At 46.2% G+C, this 27,833-nt stretch overlaps 1 protein-coding gene across 1 annotated transcript; it reads left to right on the top strand.

The window, feature by feature from the left end:
- Window positions 1-26,541, top strand: GPRIN1 (G protein regulated inducer of neurite outgrowth 1). Its single transcript, XM_083488411.1, has 2 exons — window positions 1-136; window positions 21,138-26,541. The coding sequence occupies exon 2, from the start codon at window positions 21,189-21,191 to the stop codon at window positions 22,950-22,952; it is 1,764 nt and encodes a 587-aa protein (XP_083344537.1). The 5' UTR covers window positions 1-136; window positions 21,138-21,188; the 3' UTR covers window positions 22,953-26,541.
- Window positions 26,542-27,833: the final 1,292 nt, after the last annotated feature.

Raw genomic sequence — 27,833 nt, 5'->3', positions numbered from 1 at the left:
GGCGCTGGCGGAGCACGTGCCCGGGCGAGCCCGAGCTGGCTTTGTTCGGAGGTTGCTCCGGCGCCACCTCAACCTAACTGTGGGCAGGGGGCGGCGGGCAGACGTGAGTCGCCGCTCCAGCCGCTCACTCCTACAGGTGATCAGAGGGTGGGCATCGCCTCCTGATCATGGGATGAAGATCCCGGGTGAAGTCGCCTTGCATTTGCGCGCGGTGCGGGAGTCGTGCGCGCTGGGTCTCCTCGTGCGCTGCAAGCCGGAGAGGAGGAGGTGCTCTGCGCGCTCGTGCGAACGCGCTCGCCGTCCCCAGGAAAGCTGCTCGAAGGCATCCTCCGAGCAGCCTGCCTTCTCCATGTTATGAAAGATGAAATTTGACCCCAGTGTTTCGCGGGTCTTTCCCCCCACACCCCGCTCTCCTCATTGTGTGCGACCACGCGTACTAGGTAAAGCGTGTTGTTGTCTCGGGTAGGTGCGCGCGCATTTGGCCATGGTGTGTGTGTGTGTGTGTTTTCCGCGCACGCCGCCGCGGTTAAGCAGGCGTGTGGGCAGGGAGCCGCGTTAGTGTTCTTTGCCTGTTTGTGTGCATGCATGCGCTCGCTCTGTTTATGTGTATGCTTGTGTATGTGCGCGCGGATGGAGCGTGTGCCCGTGCCCGCCCCCTGCTGGTGGGTTGTGAAGATGTGCGTTTTCCCGTGCGATCAGGGCCAGCGTAATTTTGCCCACCTCCATGGCGCGGGATCCATTCATCAGTTTGCAGCCACAGCGCCAGTTCGGTTTCCGAGGCGACTGGTCTCTGCTGACAACCGCCTCCCACCCCCCGCCCGCCCGCCTTCCCCTTCCCCAGTGAATCATGGTTGCTTTCCTACCGCACACAAGCCATTATGGCAAGATCTTCTCTCTCCAGCCAGCTAGAAAGTCCCTGTCTGCCCTCCTGGGGCTGCAGATTATTAGGGATTCTCTCGCTTCTCAACTCTGGATCCAAGCATTCTCTAGGCAGGGATTTCGTTGACTCTCAGCTCTTTCGCTTCACTGAACTCTTCCTTCCATTTGCCTGACTTTGCTTTTACTGCCTGTGCATTTAAGTTGGAGGCCACTGACCTTTGGGTTTGTGGTGGGAGGGATGAGTTGCATATTAAATGTGGATGCAAGGAATCCACTCCCAGTTTAGGCTCATAGTAAACCCTTCACATTTTAAAGGGCTCTTAGAGTGTTTGAAGTGGCGTAGAGATATTAACTAAGTAATCTTTAGAACAACATGGTGTGTGTGTTTGTTTAATACGTTTATATCCCACCTTTTTCTCCAAGGAGCTTAAAGCAGCACACATGGTTCACGCCTCCTCATTTAACCCCCACAACAACCCTATGAGGTAGGTTAGGCTGAGAGGCAGTTACTGGCCCAAGTGAGCTTCATGGCAGAGTGGGGATTTGAACCGTGTTCTCGTCCAACACACTAACCACTACATCGCATTGCCTTTCCCTTCATAGATGAGGAGGTGGGGGTAAGAATGGGCCATAGCTCACTGGCAGAGCACATGTTTTGCCTGCAAAGGGTCCCACATTCAATCCCATGATCTCTAGGTATGGCTAGAGAACTCCTTTCTGAAACCCCAGAGTGCTGCTGCCAGTAAGTATGTAGACCAGGCATGGGGGATTGCAAGCCCTGGGTCTGAATGCGACCCTCCAGGCCTTTCTCTGGCCCTCAAGACTCTCATTAGATCATCCTTCATTGGCCATGTTTCATGCCCTCCTTGAGTACTCTTGGCTGACTGGAATGTGTCTTTGAACTGTGAAAATGCCTCTTCCTTGCCTGGATGGACGTGTGTGTGTGTGTGTGTGTGTGTGTGTGTGTGTGTATAGTACCATCTGACTTTTGTGTGATTGAAATATAGCCTTTTATACGAAAATAAGAGTCACATCCATAGACCTGCTCACTTTTGCCTGTGGTCCCGCCCACCACTGGCATGTGACCCTCAGATTGTTGGCCCCAAGGAAGTGTGCTCCTCAGGGTCTAAAAAGGTCCCCACCCTAGTATAGGCAATACTGAGCTAAGTGGACCAAAGGGGCAACAAAGTATAGGATGGCTTGCCAAAGACTGCCTAGTAAGTTCATGGAAGGAACAAGATTTGAACCAGGGGCTTAAATGTCCCTGCTTCTGGCTGATGTGATTTTCCATAACAGAGGTGTGAAGAAATTTTGGCCCCTTCATATACCTCAATGTCTGGAGGCCAAAGGTTCCCCACACCTATCATAAAGATTGCTAGCTTGACCACAGTACAGGCAGCTCCCAGGGGCAGCAGCACTTTGGAAGCAGCATTCAAGTTCTGCTGCTGATGTCAGTCCTGGCCTGGGTCCTCAGGCACGTTGACGTGCCACAGATTTCCAGGGCCAGCTTTCAGGTTGCCCTTGCACTGCCCAGCTTAGCGCAGTAAGAAAGGCCTTTCTGCCAGCCCTGTTTTTCCTACCCACAGACGGGAGGGAACTAACCTGGAGGTTTTGTGGAGCCCTTGCATTGCTGCCTCTAGCTTGGTGGAGAAAGAAATGAAATGAGCCTTAATCATAGGAAATAAAGCCAAGGCAGAAAAAAAGAGCTAGTTAAAAATAAGTTTTTGAATTCACTTCTGCTCCTGGTGCGATCCCAGCCTTACCATGGCGATGCTATGCAGCTCAGATTGCTGTAGGGAAGATATTGCAGATGTGCCATTTAACAGCTGGGAAATGGATTGGGGAGTGACTGCAGCTAATGCCTGGAAACAGTTTTACAGACTCTGAACTCTGGAACTAAATAGGTGCTTAGGCAGCTAAGCTCAGCTGCTTTGCTAACTTTTGTACATTCAAAAGCAGCATCTGTTTAGAGGGGAACTTGGCCATAGCAGAGCTTGATTTCTCTTATAAGAGATGGTGCAGCTCAAACCGGCCATAATGCCAGATCTTATACTAGGAGTCCATATGTGTTGGTTCTAGCTACTCACATTTATGTAAGTAAAATGTGCCTGTGCTCAGAGACCCTTACTTTTTTATTATTTATTTACACAAGCAGGATTTACAACAAAAGGTTGCAGCATGGACTATGCCTGTTCAGTGCAATCAGGTTACAGGATCTATGCCCTGCACGTGGCTTCTGTGTTCATAGATAACACATTTTCCTTATTGAAACTGTTACCTGGGTGGATGATATCTGCTCACACAGGATTTGTGCAGGAAGTGTGTATTTACCTTATGCATTGGTTAAATGACAGGAATGTTTCTGCTTCCTCTTGCATACCTCCGAATGGGAATTATTTGCAGCTTTCTGTTTGACTGATGCTGAGAGTAGTGGGTGAATATATCTGAGGATGGGGAAATGCTGCAAACTCTTTGGATTGGCTTATTATTTTTATTTATTGGACTGAGTTATAGTACTCCATGAGCAATTTCATTGTAGTTCAGCTTTGAAAATAGATTCACAAAAGCTACAAACCCACTTGCCCATGCATAGCCGGGCTAGTTAGTTGCCACCTAAAAGGAAAGAGAAACAGAAATTGCTTTTGTAAAACTTTCTGGTCATCTGGGAGCAATTCTGCATTCATCATAGGTGACCAAGTTGTTCACAAGCCTGCTGTAGATCACTACTGTACATTGCATCTCTGAAAGAAGAAAGACATGTTCAAAACTTAAGTACTGTATCTAAAAGGTTATGGGGCCTAGAAGGCATTTTTGAGCATGTTTGTGAATTTTCTTGAAGGGTTTTAAAAGTGACATTTTTTACTATACTTTCTGGAAGCCATGTGATGATTCCCTTGTCTCCATTGTTAAGCAAAAGACTTTTATCACTGATGTCATTGCTCAAATGTTTTGCAAGATGGAAGAAACTAATTTTCAGCCAACCATATCAAAGCCTTTTCTCTACAAGCTGCCTCAGACATTTTATCCTGACAAAGCCAACTATACAAAGACAGTGTGAGGCTTCAGCAATTGCTTTCCACAGGACCCGACCAGAATGGCATTCTGCTTAAGGAAGCAGGGACCACAATTGCAGCTCAGGGATGCACACAGCTGGGTAGCATTTAGGGCCCATTAAAAATGCAGTTTCCTTGTAAATGCTGCATTGAATGCTTTTCTGTTTGTGCTAAAATGTAAGGAGTAGCTTTGCTTGCCCAGTTGTAGCTTTGCTTGCCCAACACTCTTGAGTGTGAAATGGTTCTCTTGCTCACAGGTTTGTCTGAGCATGAATGTGAGCAACTTGTTTTTGCCCAAATACATCAGTAGGAACCTGGCAGTGGAACTCGGGGCAAGTGATGATTCTTTGGCTCCAAAGATTAACTGGAATAAATATTGATTGAGACCCAGGCAGTCCTGTAGCTCTCCAGATGATGTGGGACTCCAAATCCCATCTGGCCCAGCCAGCATGGCCTATGATCAGGGATGATGGAAGTTGTTGTTCAGCAACAACTAGAGGACTGTAGGTTCCCCATTCCTGATGTGGCAATTGCATGAAATGTGTATGTGTAGCAAACATGCCAAGTTAAGCAGGCAAAGCAGGTACGTCTTGTCTCCTATTTGGTATGGCCTTTCCTTGCATCCCCCTCCATCAGCAACAGACTTGAAAACCCTGCACAGTTACAACAATAACTGTCTCTCTTCACACACTCTCCTATCTGAGAGAGGCAGCAGGCAGGCAGGTATGGTGTAGGTATAAGTCCTAGAGGATAGGGCAGGAGCAAAACCTTTCCCCCCACCATGGTGCACTTAATTATACCATAGTTCTAGAAAGGGGAGAATCTTCTGGAATTCCTCTCCTGATATGAACCTACACAAATCCTCTTCTTCTGAGGCCTTTCTTCAGGCTCGGAGGCTGGTGACAAAGGAGAGGGCATTTTCTGTTGTGGCTCCCCATCACTTCCTAGTGAGGTTCACCTTGCACCTTCGTTGACATCTTTCCAGACCAGGTAAAGACTTACATTCCCCCCCCCCCAGGCATTTGGTAGACCGAGATGATCTTGTTGAGAGCCAGTGTGGTGTAGTGGTTAAGAGCGGTAGTCTCATAATCTGGGAAACCGGGTTCGCGTCTCCGCTCCTCCACATGCAGCTGCTGGGTGACCTTGGGCCAGTCACACTTCTTTGAAGTCTCTCAGCCCCACTCACCTCACAGAATGTTTGTTGTGGGGGAGGAAGGGAAAGGAGAATGTTAGCCGCTTTGAGACTCCTTAAAGGGAGTGAAAGGCGGGATATCAAATCCAAACTCTTCTTCTTCTTCTTCTTGTTTTGTTACTAGTGTACTGCCAAGTTTCTTGTAGCTATTATGGGGGTTGTTCATTCTGTTTATATAGTATTATGTTTTTAATGTGTAAGTTGCTTGGAGACCTTTGGTTAACAGGTCACTAGCAATGACAATAATAATAATAATAATAATTCATTGCCAGCCCGCATCCTAGAAATGCTTATGATATAAGGAACAGGGAAACATGTGGTTGAGAACTAGAGGTCTAGGGCATGGAAAAGAAGGGTGCTTTTAGGTAGTTGAATTCATGTTCAAAGCAAAGGGGAGCCAGCAACTGTGCAGCACTGTCAGAAGCAAGGTTGATGTGTTATAGTGAGATTATGCAGAGTGGTGTGTGTGTGTGTGTGTGTGTGTGTGTGTGTGTGTGTCTTTCACACCGTGAAAGCGTGGGCCACATTTAGAAGCACTGCTGATCCCTTCTGTTCAGAGATAGCAGTGTGCCTCCTCACTTTTGTCTTTCGTCAGCACAGGCAGAGAAACCTTAAGAAACTCCTATGTGGTACCCTGGCCTTCTAATGCTGCTTGGTCTCTGGGATGTATAAGTTGTTGTTGTTGGCATCTATCTGTCTCAAGAGATAAATGAGTGCACTTCATTAACAATACCAGGGCAACCTCTCCAGGGTACAAGCCTGGTCAGTGTGTATGGAGGGCCTGGGCTGCCCAGATGACAAGACCCCATCTTGGCCTCGCTGATGTGGTCCACAGGAAAGCAGAGCAATACGTTTGGCTCCAGCTTGGCTGTAGGAGTTGCCAGAAGGAGATGTACAAGGCACCATCCAACCATCCTAGGGACTCCACTCCGCATTTGTGTAGGGTTTCCTCCTTAGCCTTTTCTTCTCCCAAAGATATCCCTCAAGGCAATGGAGGTTTAGTGTCAGAGTTTTCCTTCTCCTAGATCGATGAGTCCCATCTACCCCTCACTTCCCTTTACAGCCCATGCATAACTACCTTCTTGACCATTGAACCCACTATTGGTCTCTTCTGCACAATCTGCCAGAGCCTGTCTTTGCAGGCAGGGGAAGTCTCTAACCAAACTGGGAGATTGAGACCTGTCAACTACCCTCACCTGGTTTAGCCAGCCAGTCAAAGCCATTCCCAGGGTGTGGCCGCTGTCACATTCTGACAGCTTCTAGGAGCCACGGGTGAGAGCTGAGTGCAGGGTAGGGACCAAAGGTGGACAAACTACCCCAGAAGGAGCACAACTTGTCCCCTACCAGAGATGCTACCCCTCCTCTAGCACCCCATACTAATAATCTACAGTCATCAGCCTTTCTTGCAGTAAAGGCTGAGAATCACTGATTAGGCATTCTGGAAGAGCTGAGGGATCTTTGTCATTGTTTTGTAAACACTGCCAAGTGATTAATGTGTTATACCCAAAGACACACATACATCCAGGTGTGCAAAAATAATGTACAGCGTGCACAATTGCTTATCCTTTTTGACATTTATACACAGTCTTTTTAAAGACTGTTATCTTCCCCTATATGGGCATCAAACATTTTTCTCCATCACCACCTGGTTGGCATAGCTCATGGATCTAGACCCTGGAAGATAGCATTTTAGAGATAATGGATATGCCTGAAGACCTCCCCCTCACACATTCACACACATCGTATGATCTGAAGTCTTCCAATGGCATTTCCATGGATTCCTCAAGTAAATATCTTTGAGTCACATTTTGGCTACATTGGAATAGTGTATAAAGTGCCCAGAGACAGCAGGAGAAAAGGACTATACCCAAAACTGGACAAAAAGGGTGTTAATGGTTTGGTTGTTGCTGTTGTTTTAGAGTAAGTAGAAGGTTGAGGGCAATCCTTATTTTATTTTATTTGTTTTATTTGTATCCTGTCCTTCATCCAAAGATCACTGAGCGGTTCACAACATAAAAATACAAATATTAGGACTCAGGTGTGTGGAGATGTGTTAAGTGCTTTAATGCTTTGCCCTACTGATGATGTCTTGATCCAGATAAACAGCACTTGCTGTTTACTTAAAATACATATGTGATTGCTTGCACATTTTGTTTTGCTCTAAAGCAGGGGTGGGAAATCCATGGCTCTTCAGATATTTGTTGGACTACAAATCCCATCATCCTTGATAATTGGCCCTGTTGGCTGGGGCTGATGGGAGTTGGAGTCCAGCAACATCCAGAGGTGGCACAGCTTTACCATCCCACATGTACCTGTGTCTTGTCAAGAAGTGCTAGGTAGAATTTTGATGGAATGATTGGCAGATAGAGTTAGAAGAGCAACACATTTAACAAGTTGTCTGGTAGGCAAAGGCCACCAGAAATTCTCTGCAGCAGGCTATTAGTCTCTTTGGGGACTGGTAGAAAAAAATCTGTGAGCAAGTGTCCTTTATAGGCTAATTTACAAAGCTATGTTAAAGGCTAAGAGGCCAAAACAAAAGGGATTGGATAGCACTTTCAGTGAGCCTTTGGCAGGGCCAGCTCAAAACATTCAGCTGCTTGAGGCAAAGGAGAAAACAGTGCCCATCTACAGAAGCCAACACTGGCAAGGGGATAGCAAGCCCAACCACAACAAAGGGAAATTGACTAGTTTAGAGGGATGCGAGACAGGCTGTGGGGCACACATAGCCCTGTCCTCCCAACAGAGGGGTATTGGTGGGCTCGGAAGGGGTGGGTGGGGAATGCTGCTCCCCAGAATCTGCTGCCTAAAGCAACTGTCTTCTTCTGGCTAATGATAGGGCCAGCCCTGGCATGTGGGATTCTACTTCCGCCCCTCTGCTTGACTTAGCAAGTTTTCTTCCCTCTTTCTTCATGTCTATTTTTTGAGACAGGTTTCCTTCCCATCAACCACATTTGCTTATGAGCACCAATCAGTTTCAGCCACCCCACCCCATTTCTTTAACACAATTCCTCAGGGCATGCACACAAAAACCTTCCCATCAAATTTTGCATCAAATTAAGCAGCTTTGTGAGCAAGTGCTCGTGAGGCATGCTTTATTCCTATCCCAGAATTGGGAGGATTTGTTGCTGGGGGGTGTTTTGAGGACAGAATTGCAGGCTCCTTGAAGATGCCAGCTTATTACTATTCAACTGAAAGCTGGCTTCTAAGATCAAGGCAGAGTTATGACTGCTAAGGTGCCAGCCATTGATACGTAGCTTATGTAGCTGAGGGAGGCATAATTAAAAATAATTGAAAAGTGGTATAATTATTCTGGACTCCAGTTTACTGCCCACTTGCCTATATTGCTATCTGGCCATGATCTGAAGTTTTCACAGCTGCCTATTCCAGCTTTGTATTCAACTACTTGCCTGGTAGCCAAGGGAGCAACAAGGGAGAGGGACTTTTCAGTGGTGGCTCCACACTCATGCTCTCTTCAGTTAGGTCTGCTTGGCACCACCATCAACATTTATGCTTTTAAAATTTTGTAAATTGCTTGGAGATTCCTTATGTGGCAAACGACTGATAAGTTGAATAAATAATAATAAAGTAGTAATAATAGAAGCATAGAATTGTAGAATTGGAAGGGAACCTGTGGGTCATCTAGTCCCCCTGCCCTAAGCAACAAGGAAATCCATGCAGGAGAGTAAACAGGCTGGTCTAGCATGAATGGATCTCTCTGCCTTCTCTTTGCCAATCTACTTGGTTTCCATGCAGTCTCTCAGGTCCATCCTTTCTCTTCCATTCCACTTGGTGGAAGACAAACTTTTACCAGCTTACTAAGAGGCCAGTACACTGCATTTCCATACTAGTAGGGAACAATCCCAACCCCACAGGCTAGCAACTTTTGTGGGCTTACTTACAAGGCTGCCCTATTGCAGTTCTCTTTTGTGCTTAGCAATGGTAGGATTTGAATTTCATTGACAATGGGAAACCTGTAACCCCTGTGGTGTTGGAGCCAAAACAATGTAGAAGTTCAAGCAGAATTTGGTGCCATTGTGTGGAACGAGAGAAGGTGATTGAGATGGACAGGCAGCTGCCTGGTTCTTGGAAGAGACAGATTATTCAAACATGGATGGACACTGAGGGGGAACACATGGCAGAACATGTCACTGCTCAGATGTAATAGAAGCTGGCCTGATTTGATGGGAGATCCTGCCCTGCCACAATGAGTTGCACTTATTTGTGTGAGAGATGTTAGAGCTTCTGCAATTCTGCACTAAGAATCCCATACTGCACTAGTTTTCAACTGGTAGGGTGAGACCCACTAGAGGGTTGCGACCTGATCCAATGTGAGTGGCAACAGAAGCACTACCACCATGCAAATATTTGGTGAAAGATTAAGATATGGGTCCTCAAATACATGTTTGCGTTAAAAGTGGATCCTGGGTCTGAAAAAGTTGAAGATACCTGCTGTACATCATCTTCTTCCCCCTCCCCCCTCCCAAAATAGATTCTGCCATCTGACTATATAATGCAAACTAGGAACATTCTGCACACACCTGGCATTTTATATATGTATACTTGGAACTAAGCTTGTTTTGCAAACCAGATGCAATAAGTGCCTACAAATCCTAATTCCCATTCCTCACTCACCCCTTTGCCACCCAATCCAAAGATCTAAATTAATTGTGGAATGGGTTATTAGTACTTCAGAAAAACTGAAAGCACACCACCTGTGATTTCCCTCCACCTCTTTTTATGTACTATATTAATTTACATTCATGAATTTCAGTTCCAGTGTATTTTGTTACATTTGTTGACGCTGTTGCCTAAATGCACTGATCTTCCTCAGCCACAACCACTGCCAAGAAAAGCCCACAGAATGGACTTTACTGTTATTCCATGTGGGTCCCAGAATGCATTGCCACAATGTCTGTGGCACTGCTGCTGATTTTCCCATCCTCTTGTACGCCTTCCTGAGCTACAGCATCTTTCTCATCTAACAGCAAACCATTTTTTGGTCTAGCAATCAGCACTATTCCTTTGGACAGCTCCCTTGCTGATAGATCTGTCATCTGTGTCTTTGCCCTAGCGATCTCTCTAGATCTGAGGTGGGCAGAAGGCAGATTGGGATTTACTGGGCGATTTTCAGTAGAACCAAGAATTTGTGACTCTTATTTGTTTATCAATTAAAAGCCTAAATTAGGCTGCTGAAGTGAAGAAAGCTAATTAGGAGTGGACTTTGATGTCTTCTTCGGCTATCACTCGTAGCCGAGTAAGATTGTCTTCCATGAGCACAGTCTTAACAGTGAGCCTGTAAGTGACTGTGGAGGCCAGTTCTGGATCCACACGTCCTTCAACAATGGGGACATACGTTTCCGGGTGGAAGCTAATCATGGTGAGGGTTTGCCGAATGTGCCTTCCCCGTAGCCCGTTTCTCCTTTTCACCCTGAGTTTGTGCTTCTTCAAAGTCCAGGACTTTGATGTAAAATGCCTTGGATAGCTCAGTAGGTTAGAGCACAGTGCTGATAGTGCCAAGGTTGCAGGTTTGATCCCCGTATGGGACAGCTGCGTATTCCTGCGTTGCAGAGGGTTGGGTGATCCTCAGGGTGCCTTCCAATTCTATGATTCTTTGACTATAAGTTCTGTTCAGTTCTGGTTTTCAAAACAAATTCCTATGCTCAAAATGTGCTCAGAGGCACACAGCTCTTTCATTTTATCTGTGTGCTTTTGGCTCTGGTTGGTAGATCTTGAGATTCTAGTAAAAACCACAGTGTAGATCCAACTAATCTGAAGTCTGCCCACCCCTTCTGCAGATGAGTTGGAGCCTCGGCCTGCTTTTGTAGAAACAGCCACATTGTCTTAGGCAAGGGCATCCGTGGGCCAGATTCTGACTCCCCAATACCAAACGGTGCTTGCAAAGCCAATGACCCTCCCTCGCCTGCCTGAGCATAGATTGCCTGATGGCTCTTCACGGGGGATTTGTGGCAGCATCTAGTTGCTGCAAGATTGCAGACCTGGGAAATATAATGAAATGCGGTGAAAAGCTCCAGCTGAGTTCCTTAGCTACAACCCCCGAGGGTGAAGGCATACGCACTGCATGGATTCAGCTTCCACTTACCATGTGACTAGAGGGAGGAGGGGAAATAGTTCTTTTAAGAAGGTGAATGTTTACGTGCACTGGGTTTTGTTTTTTAGATCCAGGACTGTCTGAAGTCTTTTTACTCCACAATCCATTGGCAAGCCCACCTTTTTGGGGCAGCCTACTTGCTTAGTGGTACCACTGGAGAACAGCATTTCTACAAAGCCATTGACCAAAAGAGAGTGGGATGTAATATCTTCAGCTTTCCCAATCCTCACCCCCACCTGCCATGGTGTTTTCTGTGTATCTCTGCTATCTTTAAGTTAACTGATTAATTGTTCCCCACCCCCAAATGTAGTTAAACTTCTCTCTGTGTGTGTGTGCGTGTGGGTGTGTGCGCGCACACACACACACAGGCACCAACTTTTTTACTCTCCTTCATGAAGGCCTCTTATCTGTTCTGACTCCCAGATTGTAGCCCTGAAGGCAAAGCCGTTGACCCACACTTACTCAGCCTGCGCATGGAAGATCACATTACAGTGAAGTAGTTGTTCTTTTGAGAAACCACTTAACTGTTTGGGTGTAGCTTAGAAACAGGATTTGTTGTTATTACTCATAGAACTGTGGATTTTTAGAGCTGGAAGGGACCCCAAGGGTGATTTAGTCCAACCCCTGCAACGCAGGACAACTCCTGAAGAAGAGGCTTCTCTTTGTACGACAGGCCCCTTTTGGTCGAGTGGAGGCAGCCAGCAAGCGCAGCTGGCATACCCCCTCCCCCAAATAAACACACCCACCCCACAGTGACTAGTTTACATGGATAGCTGCCTTTCTAAGATCCAATGAGAATGACTTCATTGTAAACTTCTGCAATGGCTTGCTAACTGGAAGTGAGGCCAAAAACTTTTCCAAAAGTGACTTATTTCCAAACGTCAAGCCTGAGGCACTGCAGATGATCTTTATGAGAGCCTTGCAAACCGTGAATCTTCCTGGAACACTCTTATATGGTGCCAGTGTCCTTTGAAACTCCATATCCCCAGATTTTTGAAAGTTTATTGCCAATAGGGAATCTCCTTATTAACAGGGAATGATTTTTCCCACTCTGCCATGTCAATGACTTCCAGATTGCTGACACACAAAATCCAAATCCATAAAATCACAAGATGCGTCCTTCCACACTTGAGAGACAAGCGGCAGCCAACAGATATAGAATTAATTGCTGAGAAATAAGATGAGCACTGGCACCATCAAAACTGGATAAGAGATGTATTTAGCCTCCAAGGTGACCTGTTTGCCAATAATAATAATAATAATAATAATAATAATAATAATAATAATAATACCAGTCTCCATTAAAATCTGATTCCTGTATATAATTACTTCCCACCACATATGCTAGCATGTTCCTCGTTCCTTGTACCTCACAACGCTGCCAGCGTAAAATCCAAAGTTTTAATTTTTTCCCCCTGGTGGATCTCTAGGACAGCTTTGTAAATATTGTGTTGTTTGCTACTATGTTATGTACATTTGTGCTTTTATATTGTAAACTGCCCTGCAATCCTCAGATGAAGGGCGGTATAGAAATTTAATAAATGAAAACTGTAAATGTAACAGCAGTTCAAATGCTATTTTTGTCATCATCTTACGATTCCTACATTTCAGGGGGTTGGACTAGATGGCCCTTAGGGTTCCTTCCAGCTCTACAACTCTATGAATCTATTATCATTTCCCATCTTCCAGGGTGGCAGTCCAGCTCCCCCTCCCCAAAAGAAATCTTCATTTGTTCAATTAAAAAGGCATAATTCTTCCTATTAATTAATTAATTAATTTTAAAGGTGTTATACGTTTTAATTAAAAAGCTGGAAAACTAGTCTAGGAAGGGGATAGAAGAGCTGGGTTTGTTCCGTGACAAGTGTCAGCCTTTTAGCCCTCTGCCCAGCTGTCTCCTGCGGCAAACTCCTGGAACCTCTTTCCTCAGAGCTCAATTCACCAGGGAGGATGGTTTAATTAAACAAAACACAGCAAGGTTGTAGCTCAAATTATGCATGTTTGTACACAACCTTTGTTTCCAAGTCTAGGATTGGTGCCTACATTTTGCTTTGTTTACATGGCAGGGAAATCCACATATGCAAATTAAGCACATCTGCACATACCTGTGGCATCACTGCTTGTGGAAAGGTGTGTTGTTAGAGAAAGTAAAAGACAACCAGAAGATAACAAGCAGGTTCTCCTTTTTGCAAGGGGAAGCCAAACCACTGTCTCACTCTTGCCATGTCTGAAGGAAAATCTAGGTGTGTGCTGGCATGTTTTCGCTCAAGCCACATTTACACCATACAGTACATTTAAAACACTATGATCCCACTTGTCTCTAAAATATCCTGGGAAGTGTGGCTTGTTAAAGGGGCTGAGCAGTGTTAGGAAACCCCTATTCCTCTCCCAGAGCTACAGTTCGCAGAGTTCCCTGTGAAGAGGGATTGTCCATTAAACCATTCTGAGAATTGTTACTCAGCGGAGAATAGGGGTCTCCTAATAACTCTCAGCACCCTTTAAAAACTACAGTTCCTAGAATTATTGAGAGGGGAGCCGTGGCTGCTTCAAATGGTATCTGTGGAGAAGCAGCACACAAAGAAATGTATGTATATACTGTGGTTGTGTGTGTGTGTGTACCATAATGCTTTAAGTGTGTGGTGTAAATGTGGCCTCAGTCTCACAATTTCCCTTCCAGTACTACTATATTCAGGGCTGCCGATCAGAAAGTCGGTGGTTCGAATCTGCACAATGGAGTGATCTCCCATTGTTCTATCCTAGCTTCTGCCAACCTAGCAGTTTGAAAACATACCAGTGCAAGTAGATAAATAGTTACTGCTGTGGCAGGAAGGTAAAAGGTGTTTCCGTGGGCTCTGGTTTCTGTCACGGTGTTCTGTTGCACCAGAAGTGGTTTAGTCATGCTGGCCACATGACCCAGAAAGCTGTCTGTGGACGAACACCGGCTCTCTCGGTCTGAAAGCGAGATGAGCGCTGCAATCCCATAGTCACCTTTGACTGGACTTAACCATCCAGGGGTCCTTTACCTTTACCCTTGCTTTATTCCATGTGATTGGAATATGGTACTGGTTACAAAATTCCTGAAAATCAATCTTCCTTTCTTCCTTCCTAAAGTAAGTTTATAGTCCTCACTGCTGCAAAGAGTGGGCAACACCTGGTAAAATTGGAAAAGCTAGAAAGTGGATCATTGGTATTCCCAGTGGGTATTCCCAGCAGATCATTGGTATTCCCAGTGGGCTTTCATTATCCCACATAGCTCCTTGTCCTTATGATCAGCAGAAGACATTACTTGACTAAGCAAATATATGCAAGCATCTACAATTTGCAAATGAATATGCAGATGAAGCACACATTTATATTTTGGCAGCTCCCCTCTCAACCGTATTTTCTAAGTGCAATTGAAAATGTAATTCTGTTCCAGTGTAGCAATATGCCTTTGGAGAGCTTCATTTATTGGCAGACCTTTGCTCTTACTCTGGCAGTCTCTGTAGATGGACTATTTTTCTTAGACAAGGATGTCCACTTGGTTTGCAATTGCATGTACTTGAGTTGTGTTTGCATGTATTTGGGTTATATCCAACTCTAGAGAGACTACTGGAGCCAAGAAGATAGGTCTGCCAGAAAAGGAGATGTCCAAAGGCTTAGTGCTTATTTCTAGAAAGTGGCACCAAATAATAATAATTTTTTGCAGAGTGCATGCCAGTCCTATCCTTTGCCCATAATAAATGTGGATGGAAGGGAAATAACTAATGCACAGAGAGATGAAGGGAGGGTTCATAACATGTCCACTAGTGGGAGAAGTTTTAGATTAAGTTTGAGGAACCTTTGGTCTTCCAGATGTGGCTGAACTACAAATCCCATCATCCCTGGCCATTGGCCACGATTGCCGGGACTGCTGGAAGTTGTAGCTCAGCAACATATGGAGGTCCAAGGGTTCCCCAAACCTGGTATAAATATTGATAGACTTGCTTATCCTAAAAGCTTTGGCAGAAAAGGTCAACCGCTTCGATCAGAGGAATTAGCACTACTATAGGTGCCACATGATACCCGCTCCGTATTTTTAAGAGCTTGATCATTTAGTGTGGAAGCATCTACACTTTGGGACTCCCTGCCTGTTGAGATCAAGCAGGCGCTTTCGCTGTACTCTTTTCGGTGCCTGCTAAAAACATTCTTGTTTAGACAAACCTACCCAGGTGTTTAGAAAGCTGAGGTAACTTTAATCTGTTTTAGTATTTCAGCTTTTGTATGTTGTAAGTAGGGGTATAATTTTTTCTTGATTTTAGTGGGGGGGCTTGTAAACTGCTTTGAGGTTTTTTACAGTCAAGCAGTATATAAATTTTATTAAATGAATAAAATAAAAAAGTAGGAGGAGAAATATGTTTGTATTATATTCACAGGTGTGGGGACATATAAGACTTGAATACTCTCTAGTACTCCGAATACAAGTTTCTGGATACATGGAAGCATAACTTTGAGCATTCGCCACCATCAACTGGAATATAAGGTGGATCATCCTTTCCTAACCTGGTGTCTTCCAGCAGTTTTGGACTACAACTCCCATCAGGCATAGTCTGCACAGCTGATGGAATTGTTGTCCAAAACAGCTGGAGGGCACCAGGTTGACGACAGCTGAGGCAGATCTTGACGCAGTGCTTTTATTGCTTGGAGGAATGCGTGCAGATAAAACATAGGAGAACTTGTTGTGCCAAAGTGCTTAACTCACATGGTTCTGCAACTGAATGTAGTGGTCCCTGTGGATGATATCCTCCCATGGAAAAACGTAAGTAGCCCAAGAATCTCTCCTAGAGCTTCTTGGATTCAAATTCAAGTACGTGGCTCCCTTGGAGTGGGGCTGTAGAGAAGAAGCTCATGTGTGACAAAGCAGTGATGAATGAGGTGCCTCTCCCGACTTACAGACTCCCTACCCTGGGGAATAGCGCTTGCTGGAGTGTACAGGGAAGGAGTGCCACAGTTAATAAAGTGATAAGAGAGGCAGGCTTACTCACTGAGCTGAAGACGAGCCTTTCAGCTGTGGATAACTGCTGGATCAGCAGGAAAGCAAGAAAGGTTGCCCAGTGGAACTCCTAGGCAAACACTGCTTTAAGTGGAATATGTGTTTGGGGTGGAGAGCTGTGTTGTGTCTCATTAGCACAGGGCTGTGGGTATGAGAGTCTGTCTGCTTTGATTGTCTATCCCAGGGGTCAGCAAACCTTTTCAGCAGGTGGCCGGTCCACTGTCCCTTAGACCTTGTGGTGGGCCGGACTATATTTTGAAGAAGAAGAAAAAATTAACGAATTCCTATGCCCCACAAATAACCCAGAGATGCATTTTAAATAAAAGCATTCTACTCATGTAAAAACACACTGATTCCCGGACCGTCCGTGTGCCAGATTTAGAAGGCAATTGGGCCATATCCAGCCCCCGGGCCTTAGTTGGCCTACCCATGGTCTATCCTATGTGTGTAGAAGACACTTGGCTGTAGGTAATGTGCCTGCCAATTGGATTTCTTGAAAACCCTTTCCTCTTCCAAGAACCCATTCCATCTCAAAACCAAGCAGCTAGGAAATTGTTTTGCCCAGTGCTATTTTTCTAGAAAAAAAGGTGCTGGAACACACCATGAACACCTCCTTTGTTCTCTTATAATAGCAGCGACCCCCACCTGAGAGGCGCTGGAACGGAGTTTTGTCAAGTTCTGGCTGAAAAAAAAGGCCCTGGTTTTGCCAATGTTCTCTGATGGGACTAAGCTATATGTTAACTGAGCCAGACGCAGCACTATTTTGAAGACTGAAATCCGCCTTGGGGGGTAGGGAAGAAAAAATGAGAGCAGAGAAGCTGCAGAAAAGGGGAGGTTTTTAATCCTTTCTCCATCAACTGTTTCTCTGCTACATCCCTCCCCTAAGTCTTTCCTGCTTTGCAAGTAATGTGTAGATAGTTATGAAACAGGGAACTTTCCACTGAGAGTCAGGCAGATCTCTTAGGTTTTGCCATTTTTTGTGAAAAGTATTCTGAATGGCAGCATACAAATATCTCCCCACATGGCGACAAGCTCCATATGGAACCATTTAAAATGGAGTCAGAATGAGAGTGCATGGGCTCTTAGTCTCAGCATGTTATAAGGCAAAACAATAATCAGTTTGGATTCTGTTATAAAGGTTTAGCTACTACCAACACAATACATATTCCACCTGCATAGACAAGACTGTGTGTGTTCTGTGATTATGCAATTACGGAATTTGAAGTTGGGCACAGAAACCAATGACCTAAGAATCTCATGCTTCATTTTTTTAAAGCAAGTTTCTAGTTCCTGAGGCTACAGAGCGAAGCTTGAGGATGTGTTGGAATTTATATAATTTATGCAGTTGCAGAACTGAGCATCTCTTTGTGGAGAATTGTGCAAAAATGTTTCTGGAGAATTTAGGCTGCCTTGGTGTGGAATTTTGATGTTTATTCTTACTCCATACCTTCTTGTTTACAGCCAATGATCATGTGCTTTCCTTTGTTATATGAATGTAGCATGATGAAGGGAGAGAATGAGTAGGGCTAGACTTCACAACAATGGCTCAGTAGTTGCTTCAGACTCAGCGTTGTTTGAAGTCTATCTGCATTTTTGGCATGCACTGTTTTCTTTTTTGCTGGCCGTAGAAAGGCCAGTGGTAGACCTGCCACTAGTGGGTAGTATGAGCTTCTAGGCTGGCAAAAATAAAAGGCAGCTGGCCAACCAAACAGTATCTTCTGCTTAAACCAGGAATGGAGGACCTGTGGCTCTCCAGAAGTTGCTGGGCTCTCAACTCCCACCATCACTAGCCAGCATGGCCAGTGGTCAGGCATGGTGCATTGGGTGTTATATATGCACCATGGAAGTTCAGTTGAGCGGTTGGGCTCACCACAGGAGCTATGTAAACACATAGTTGCTACAAGAAGTCTTCACTCTCTGAGCCCAGAGAGAGTTCCAGCTTATGAAGTCCTTCATGAGACAGAGGTCCGCACAGCAAGTGCAAAGTCCAGTTGCTAACAAAGTCCTGCAACTGCCCGAATTCTCTGAGTCCAGAAGTCTTGCAGGTTGACCCACTTTCCTCAGATGGGCTCTTCTCAAAATCTTTCACATTTTCACAGGATTCTTTCAACAGTCTCCACTTCTCCAGCAGATTTTCCTGTACTCCCCTTTAACTTGAGCCCTTATCTACCTGGTGCTACATGCTAGTTTGCCCAGCAACACATACAAGATAGTCACAAGATGCCTGTAGCTGCATAGGGTGGGGTACAATTTCTGCTGATGCATGGAGAATTTTTTCATTTTCCTTAACATGATGGGAGTCAAGCCCAACAATATATTGGGGGCTGCAAGTTCCCCATTCCTGGCCCAAATGAAATTAGGCAGGCTCCATCTCCAGATTCGATTCCACTCCCTGTACTCTAATTCCAGCAGTAGGTAGTTGGGACCCACCCATATATGTCAGGATTCTGTATGGCCACCTATATTCATACCTACCCTCTCCCTCACTTCGCCTTCACATGCTGACATTTTCACACACCAGCCATGCAGATAGTACATAATGAGCCCAGCTGGCAGATCTACTTTCAACCTGCCGTGGCACTGCTGCTGCTTTGGCATCAGGAACAACCATAGGGATGAGAGTGCACCTGAGAGGGAGAGAAGGTGCCAAAGAAAGTCATCTCAGGTGGCACGTGGTCTTGAGCTGCCTTGCTAGTCCCACTGCTGGAGAGCTGAGGTTGAACCTTCCGCTACAATTTTTATAAATTCTGTTTTCTTCCTTTCTGTTCTTTTTGGGGAGGTGTGTAATTGAAGTTATAATGTCTTTGTTTATATTATATTTTCAAGCTGTTTTACTCCTGCAGTTGCCGTGGCCAAGGCTCTAAGTAATCTCAAAAGTATTCCCATAGAGTTTGCAGCATCCTCTAATGGGTGGGTGCCGGCAGTTGATTATATGTGGTTACAATGGGATTTCTACTATTTGCTTGCTGTTAACACACCACCTCCAAACCAAATGTCTCTTCTCCGTTGTCGCCATGGAATCTCTGCAGGCTTCAGTGCCAGAATATATGCGCACAAATCATGTGGCCAGCCTGTGTGTGCAAATGTTGCAGGAGATTATCACAGCAGCTGGCAGTTTAGTTAGAGGCATGCAATTTGCTTGTGTCACTGGAATGACTATAGACCTGATCTTGTTCATTCACTTATAAGGCTATTTTTTTGTTGGGGATGTGGAATCAAGTTCCTTGAATTGTGACATGGCTGAGCAGCTTTCAAATCTCTTAACTTCCTCCACCAAATCTCCCACCCAATTAGCTGAATGAATCAGCTGCTACCCTTTGAATATATGATTGCCCATATGTGATGGATACTTCCTGTACCATTTAGGCAAAGGTGGCTGCAGTCTAGGGACTAATGTTGTAATGTGGCTACAAGGCTGAGTTGTGAATGAGGAAACCACTAGTCAAAATCCTGCCTCTGCCATGTATTTAGTATATGACCTTAGGGGAACTAATGTTCTCTTAGCTTCAGCTTCCGACCTGTAAAATGAGGATAACAGTACTGATCTACCTTAGTGGATGAAATAGTGTATGTTAGCTCAGTTGATTAGGGCATGGTGCTGATAACACCAAGGATGCAGGTTCGATCCCCATATGGGTCACCTGCATATTCCTGCATTGCAGGGGGTTGGACCCATCGGGGGGGGGGGGGCTTCCAACTATGAAGTGCTTAGGGTGGTATTGAACTACATTTTACTCAGAGCAGACTCACTGAAATGAATGAACATGACTACAAAACCCTGAGTTACCCAGGAAGAGGGACTGATTGTTAAACCATTCTGAGAACTGTAGTTTTGTGCGGGGAATGGGAGTCTCCTCTAACAACTCTCACCATATTTAACAAACTATAGTTCCCAGGATTCTTTGGGGGAAGCCACAACTGTTTAAAGTGAAATGACACTGCTTTAAACGTTCAGTGCTGATGAGGCCTTACATTCAAGAGGCGACACATTAGAGAACACAGGGCAAAAATGAGCCTTCTCTTTGTTATTTGATGCACCTCCACCCTAAAAATCTCAGAAGTTGTAGAAGTAGTTCAGCTATTATTCAAAGGAGTATATAATGAATTGACCAAGTAAACTGTGCACTACCTGGATATAGCACAAAGGTGGCATGGAAGGGAGGAAGAAAAATAAGAAGGGATCGAGGGGTAAAGGGTTGTGGAGAATTGGAAGTCTGTGGACAAGGAGCAGTAGCTGTGGGAGATGGGCCCAGATCCACAATACTAAGGGTGCTTCCAAGTCTATTGTGCTCTCACTCACCAAAAAAGTCAGATTGCCCATTTCCAGTTGATTGGGAAGTCTGGCACAACAAATTTGCTTCCCTCAAAAGTTTTGGCAGTAAGAAAAGTGATGGGAATGTACTGGAAAGTGTAGGATGGTGCTTGGTAACATCCCCACAAAAAATGGAGAGCATGCTCTTGAAATAGCAGATCACCTCCCTGCAAACAAATCAGAATAGACGCTCAATAAATGGGTTTTCTGAAAGTGCCCTGTTGCTCCATATCCTAATCTGAGGGGAAAAACACCTTCCTGGTTCCCAAACCCTCCCAAGGAAATGCCTGCCTGTTTTCCAAGCTCTTTCTCTGCAGATATGAAGACTAGAAACTTGCTTTTTAAAAACACCCCCAACACCCTTCTGAGAATCTTCAGGATGCCAAATTCTTTTTCAGCTACCAGATCCTGTGCTTGTGTCTTAAGCCCACACATGTGCCAGATACACCTAGAGTACCAGGGCACCTTAGACACAGAAGGCTCCAAACATGAATAGCTTGGAGTTGATGGTGTGTTTGAGTGAGTTTCCAGCATAGGCATAACTTTACTGTGTCCCCCCCACCCCTTTTTATCTCCCCTTTTAGAGTCCTCCAAGAGAGGTGCATGGAATAGCATGGCAGAAGCTTCGTCTCGAGATGGGCAGTGCTAAGCAGCCAGAGGCGTTGCAGTTGTTGAAGCAAGATGCAGTTCCAGAAGATGCTCCCCAGCCCAGCAGCAGCTTACCTTGCAGTCAGGAGAAAGACAGCTGTCTCCAACACACCCGATGTGACGGAGGAGATCTCACCATGAGGAACTGCTGTGTGAATGACCTTGGCACCAAAGACGGCAGCCAAGAAGACACCATGGTGGACAACCCAGACCAGAAGGAGAAGGCGCCAGCTGTAGCCACAAAGCCTTCCATGGAACTAGTCACTGACACAGGTACCGTGGTTCTGAAAGATGCAACAGCTGGAGGAACCACCTTGGAAGAGGACGGGGAACGGGCAGCCCATCATGACTTGCGGCACAACAGCAAGCAGGGCTCAAGCTGCAGGGATCTTCCCAGTAGCTTATCCAATACCTGCAACCCTCTGGAAAGTAAAGCTGTTCCTGGAGATGTCGGTACGCATCTCCCGGCAGAGCCCTGCCTAAAGGCAACCAACAAGGACCCTTCCAGTGCACCAGCCTCCCTGAAACATGTGGCATTTCTTGAACCAACCAAAAAAACCGCTGAGGCTGAGAGCATCCAAGCAGGAACAGCACATTCCGAGGGGGGTCCTGCACTTCCCACGTACCTGAAAAACACAAGCCAAGGACAGCCAGGTGCCTCCAAGGGAGATATATCACACTTCAGCAGTGATGTCTGTGAAGCAGCGGACCACTTGAGTGAAGGACATGGAGGTCCCCTCGCATCAGAAGCTCCCAAGGAGTTTACTCAAGACCCCTTGGCAGCTGAAGCCACATCAGGGAAGTCAAGCAGACCAGCAACAGAAACAGACCAGTTGGGGGACCATAGCAGGGAAGTGAGGTTCCCTGCTCCGGAGGCTAACACAGCTGCGAACTCCAGTAGAGTGCCAGGAAACCCTGTGGCTGCCGTTCCTCATGAAGCCAAGGGCACATCAGGTGAGTCACAAACAACCCCAGGTGAAGCCACCAAGGAGGCGGAAGGGCTCAGAGAAGTGACACCCTCTGAGTCCAAGGGTCAAAACCAAGCTCAGGAACAACAAACACCAGAAATTACCAGTGCGGCTGTGAGTGAGGAGCGCACAACAGATGTCGAGAAGAGGTCTGTGGAACTTCTCACCCAAACCTGCTCACTTGAGGTCACGCCCCCCCAGCATGACGCTGGGACTCAAGTTGACAATCGCGTGTCTTTGGTGTCGGTGGCCGTTAGCCCCATCAACCCGCCCGACGGCTCCTCGGCTTTCACTTTCCACACAAGGGGCTTGGGGGCCTCCTCTCTGAAGAGCCCTGGTCCGGAGCAGAAGCCAGCCAAGAGAGATGCAGAGATGCAGGTGTCCATCCCGGTGGAGACCAGGTCCGTGGCCACGGGGCCCATGACTCCCGTGACCAAATCTCCCCAAGCGTCCTACCCCGAGGTGCACGTGAAAGGGGCCCAGGAGGAGGCACCCGAGCCGGTGCGGGAGGTCAGCTGGGACGAGAAGGGCATGACCTGGGAAGTGTATGGCGCCTCCATGGAGGTGGAGGTGCTGGGCATGGCCATCCAGAAGCACCTGGAGAAGCAGATTGAAGAGCATGGCCGGCAAATGGTGATGACACCTCAGAGCACCCGTGCCAGCTCCATCAAGGGGGCTCCCCCCAAGGGGGAGGTCAAGAGGCAGCCCAGCGTCTTCAGGGCACTCCTGCAGAATGTGCGGCGGCCCCGCTGCTGCTCCCGAGGAGGACCCACTGTGGAGTGAAGGGGGGCCCGGGCCAACTCTAGGGTTTTCTTATAGCAGTTGGAACGTGCAAATGTTACATAGTTTCTCAGGCAATGTGTGGGACGGTCCCTTTTGAATCTCTCGAGTCCCCAGGGTTACGGCACTCAACACCCCTGATGTCTCCTGGAAATGCAGGCCAAACCCTATATATTACAAGCAAATAGCACCTTGCCCAGTTCTGAAGCACTTGACATGTCTCAGCCAGCAGCACTTACACTGCCATGCACGCTTGGCAGTGCCGCTTTGCATCCTGGGACATGTAGTCTTCACAGTGCCAAGCTCAGATGATTATATGCAGGGCTCTCAGCAACTTGCCTGTTTGGTACAGACTGGAGACGGCTCTCAGACATTTTGGAGACCCATGTTTAGGAAGGTTTGGTGTAGCGTTTGTGGAGATCACTGTACTAGCAGTATCCTATCTTGGGTCTAGAATGGATTAGTATTAGGGGCTGCCAGATCACAGCTTTTAGAGAACATGTGCATAGATTGGGATCCCCCCTCCCAGTACCAATAGGTTAAGACACAGTCTAAAATCTTCACAATTATTTCTAGAAGTACAGTATATGTTTTAACTTAGGGGTAGCAGCATGGTAGCATTCTAAAGGTGATTTTGGCTGAATAATCATGTGTCAGGTCTTGAGAAAGCCATCCAATTGAACAACTTTAAACAAAATAAGCAAGTTCGCCTAATATTGTTCAGTTGCCTAATTTTATGGTGCCCACAGAACTTGAGTGTTCTTGCTGTGGAGATTGATCATTTACATTGCACAGAATATAACGAGTTTGGGGCATTATAGAATCATAGAATTGTAGAGTTGGAAGGGACCCCTGAGGGGCATCTAGTCCAACCTCCCCCCAGTTGCAGGAATCAAAGCTAAATAATCCCTGACAGGAGAGAGTCCACTGCCTTTTGAGTCCAGCACCAGACTGCCTTCCCTATTCTAAAGGACCATTTCAAGAGAAAGCAGGGGCTGGGAGAAAAGTGCAATAAGAGTAACCAGGCTCATCCTAGTGCAGGAGAGAATTTGGATGAAATATTTAATCTCTTCTTAATTGCACTCTCGACCTTTGCCTGCAGCCCTGCAAGTCTGCTCAAGGCAGGTCCCTCAGATCCCTCCATTCCCTTTGCTAGAGGGTCCTGCTGAGTCCCAGTGGTGGCATCTTGCATTACAGGCTGATGCCGCCACCCGACCAACTTGCCTGAGAAACTAATAATTTGGAAGGTCCCGCGTCTTGTGTGCGAGAGTGTGGCTCGATGCGTGCTCTGGCTTGTGTGCATGTGAGCGTGCGTGTCATAGCCTCTTTTCCTGTCAATGCTATTCCCCTGCCCCCCGGGAGCAAAGAGGCCTGTTGCCATCAGAAACATGGCTCATTTTTATGTTCCTGACTTTTTCAAGAGATCTGGGGTGGGGTGGGGTATTTTATTCATATGTGTTGGAATATGGGGGCTTTTACAAAACACTCTTTACTCTGTTGTGTTTACTCTAAATCAGGTTCTTGTTTCTCTGAAGGTGTCTTGAAGATGCTGATTTCCTTTTCCTGCCTCCCCCATTCCCCGCCCCCTCCCAACAATATTTTATGCATTGGGATTTGGGGTTTTGTGGCTTTCACCCCTAAGAAATGAAACCTGTGAAGGCATAGATGAGAGATTATTTGACACTGTGTAAAAAGAGAGCAGGGGACACTTACATGGTGGAAACCAAGATTTGTTTTTTGGAGGGGAGCTCCTTCCTCCAGAGTAGCTGCACTAGGTACACCTCCTTCAAGGATGTTTTCAGTTGTGAAATGTAGTGCCAAAAACTGACACCCACACTCACTTTTGATAGAGTTGGAGAGCACCTCTGTTGTTTGTAGTACTACCCTGATTTTGCCAGAAGATTTCGTGTTGATTTCTGTTTACAAGTCTCCTCACCTCTCTGTGAATTATAGTTTCCGAAGTTTTTTTTATCTGGCTGGGCTTCTGTGTCTTTAACCATTGCCCAGAAGGAGGACATTTGGGTTCAGCTTTTCCCAGTGTGCATCTAAGGCAAGCAGGATGGGAGTTTTCAGCCAAATTTCCTCCTCAAGGAACAACCCCACTTAAAAATAAAAAAACAAAAAGCAGTCCTACTATAAATGCAGGTGCTAGGAAGTTTGGGGCTTTTTCCCCACAGAGGGGCAGAATTTATGTCCTTTTAGTTGTAACAACATTCAGCATCCTAACTGCAACACTGTGAAGAGAGGATCTAGGCCTGAAGAATCTTGCTGTTCCTCAGTGCTCTCTTAGATCTGGGATGAGGGCCCTGCTTCCTTCCAGGTGTTGTTAGACTATGTCCCATCATCCTAGACCACTGATGGATGGGCCTGATGGGAGATGAGGTCCAAAGCCAGCTGGACGCACACAGGTTTAGCATTCTGCTCTTGCAATGCAGATTGGCCAACATGGTGAAGCTGACCAACATGCTAGAAAGTTCTGGTGGCTGCAGGGCTTTTCCTTCTAATGCCATCCCATTCAGCTGGGAAGGGCTTGCCTTAAATCTGGATTGCCCCTAGGCAGCACAAGCCAGCGGTATCATGTGCAGATCTTGGGAGAGAGAACTTTTCTCCACAAACAAAGAACCACACTGTTGGCTCTTTAAAAGGACCTGTGTGTACCAATACAGATGGAGAAGAGACAGAGTGTACTTGTCTGCTGTCTGCAAGAAGAGGTACGACTTCCGGCTGTTCTCTCTCTCTCTCTCTCGAGTGTACTGTACAATCTCCACCTCAACCAGGTTCCAATGAGTGGTATCGATGTGCTGGTTCACTTGGCCGACACAAGCATTCGTGCCAAATTCAGTTCAAGGCACTTCCACAAATGGAACAGGGGGAAGAACTGGTCCAATACTGCCATTGTATTAGCAAGAGCTCTGCCTGCCCAAACCTAGCTCTGAATCAGTCTATTGCAATTCCCCTTTGGGAATAAGTAGACATGTACAGGAACTGACCACAGAGGGGTTTCTACAGTGCCCAGTGCTCACAAGTAGCCTTCCAGTTGCAAGACATGGGAGCCAAGCCCTGTAAGAGTTTAGGTGCCTTGTGGATCTGGCATGCTAGTAGGTCTACACACAGAGAAACTTGAGTTTCTGGCACCAGCATTCTTCTTAAGAGGGACTTGGCCAACTCTGCAGCGCTATGCTGCAAGAGGCACATCTAGAACCATGCAAGTGAGGAGCTGGGAAGAGGCATCCCATCTGAGACATGTCAGGCCACAAGGTGCAGGCATCTGCACCCAAACCTGCATCCAACTGCTGGCAGCATCCCTGGGATGTAGGATGCTGAGCATGTAGACAGTACCACCCCCAGCCCAGGTTACTGGGGCCATTCACAGAACTGCCGAGGACCCTTCCCATTCCTATGCCCTGCCTTGTGTGCTGTTCTCAGTATGGTGTTCACGTGCCATATGGATCTATAGTACCAAGCAATGATGAGTTGTTGACAGTAACTTTGCCTTTTGGTTTCTATCCCCCTCCCTTTCTTTATTTGTTTAGGGTACAAACTTGTAAAACTGGCTGTTGGATAATAAAATTTTTCTCCAAAAAAAAAAAAAGCAACCACCTCAATATGCCCCCTGCCCAAGAGGGCTTTATTTGTGTTTGTCAAGGGCTTTGGAGGGGAGAAGGATTGTTTCCTTCACAGTCTGTTGCCAGCTCAGAACAGGTTCGTTCTACTGGGGGGTGGGGGGTGGGGAACTACACTGCAGTGCTACATGGATGGGCTTTCACAAAGCTATATCTTGGCGGCTTGTAAAAGGGGCTGAGATCTGTGGTCCTCCCCCTATTCAGGCTTGCTGGCTCTTTTATCAGGGAAAGTTCAAGCCTTTTTGCTGCCTGAGGTGGCGCCCTCTTCCCATCAAGGTACATAATGACCAAAGCCAGCCAAGTAATTTTGGCACCTGAGGCAGAAAACCCTACAAGTGTCTGTCTGTCTATGGGAGTAAAAGTAAAGTTTTAATAAATAACATTTTGCTGCTCTTTCATAGTAACTAAAATCAGTTCCCTGAATAGCTGCCTCAAAAGCATTGCCTTCAACAGTGTCTTTAAGTGGGTGTAAGTCTGTTGGCACAGCTGAAGAAAATGCTTGTGTCCTGGCAGATGGTGATAAAAGCTCAGAGACCATGGCTTTGTACACCTTTGCACATCTTAGAACGCATTCATTCATTCACCTGTTCATCTGGATGCTGTTTGTTTGTCTGAGCAGCTTCAGCATCTTACTACGGTGTCCCACTATAATAATTCCAGACTGTGAGGGAAACGCTCCCTCATTTGCTGAATATATATTGGGAAGGTACACATGCTTCACACAGCCATGCAAATGGTAAACCAATTCAAAGCCTACTTCAGAAAGCACTGACTATGGGCTGAGGGGTGGGGGAAAGAGTTTATCTGTTAACCAAACAGACTCACAATGCCCGTCAAGCAAAAAGCAGAGGAGAGGCACACTTCTAGTTTTGCAATCATTAATATGTTTGCCATTTGACTGGGCAATATACTTTTCTCCTAACCTAGCATCTTCCTTACAGTCGTGAAGAGGTGATACCTTAGGCAGATCCTGGATCTTGCTCCAATGTTTCCCCCCATTTGCTTCTCCACGAACCGAACCACATATCAAAGTCACTGCAAATAACCTGCAAAGCAGCTGCAAGCTAGTTGGTGATCAGGAAGGACTTTAGCTGTTGCAACTAGGATTATATAGGCCCTATCCTTAGAACCCCACAATACACTTTTCCAGAGGAATACTCAAGCTTGGATTATTATCCCAGTAAAAGAAAAGGTGAGCCCGGGATACAAGGAGCTGAATCAGGACAGTGGCTTGTTATTTTGTCACTGGTGATACATGGGA

Source organism: Podarcis liolepis (assembly GCF_965112155.1).
Source record: "Podarcis liolepis genome assembly, chromosome: 2".
Classification (NCBI taxonomy): Eukaryota; Metazoa; Chordata; class Lepidosauria; order Squamata; family Lacertidae; genus Podarcis; species Podarcis liolepis.
This window is presented reverse-complemented; position numbering and strand designations above follow the sequence as displayed.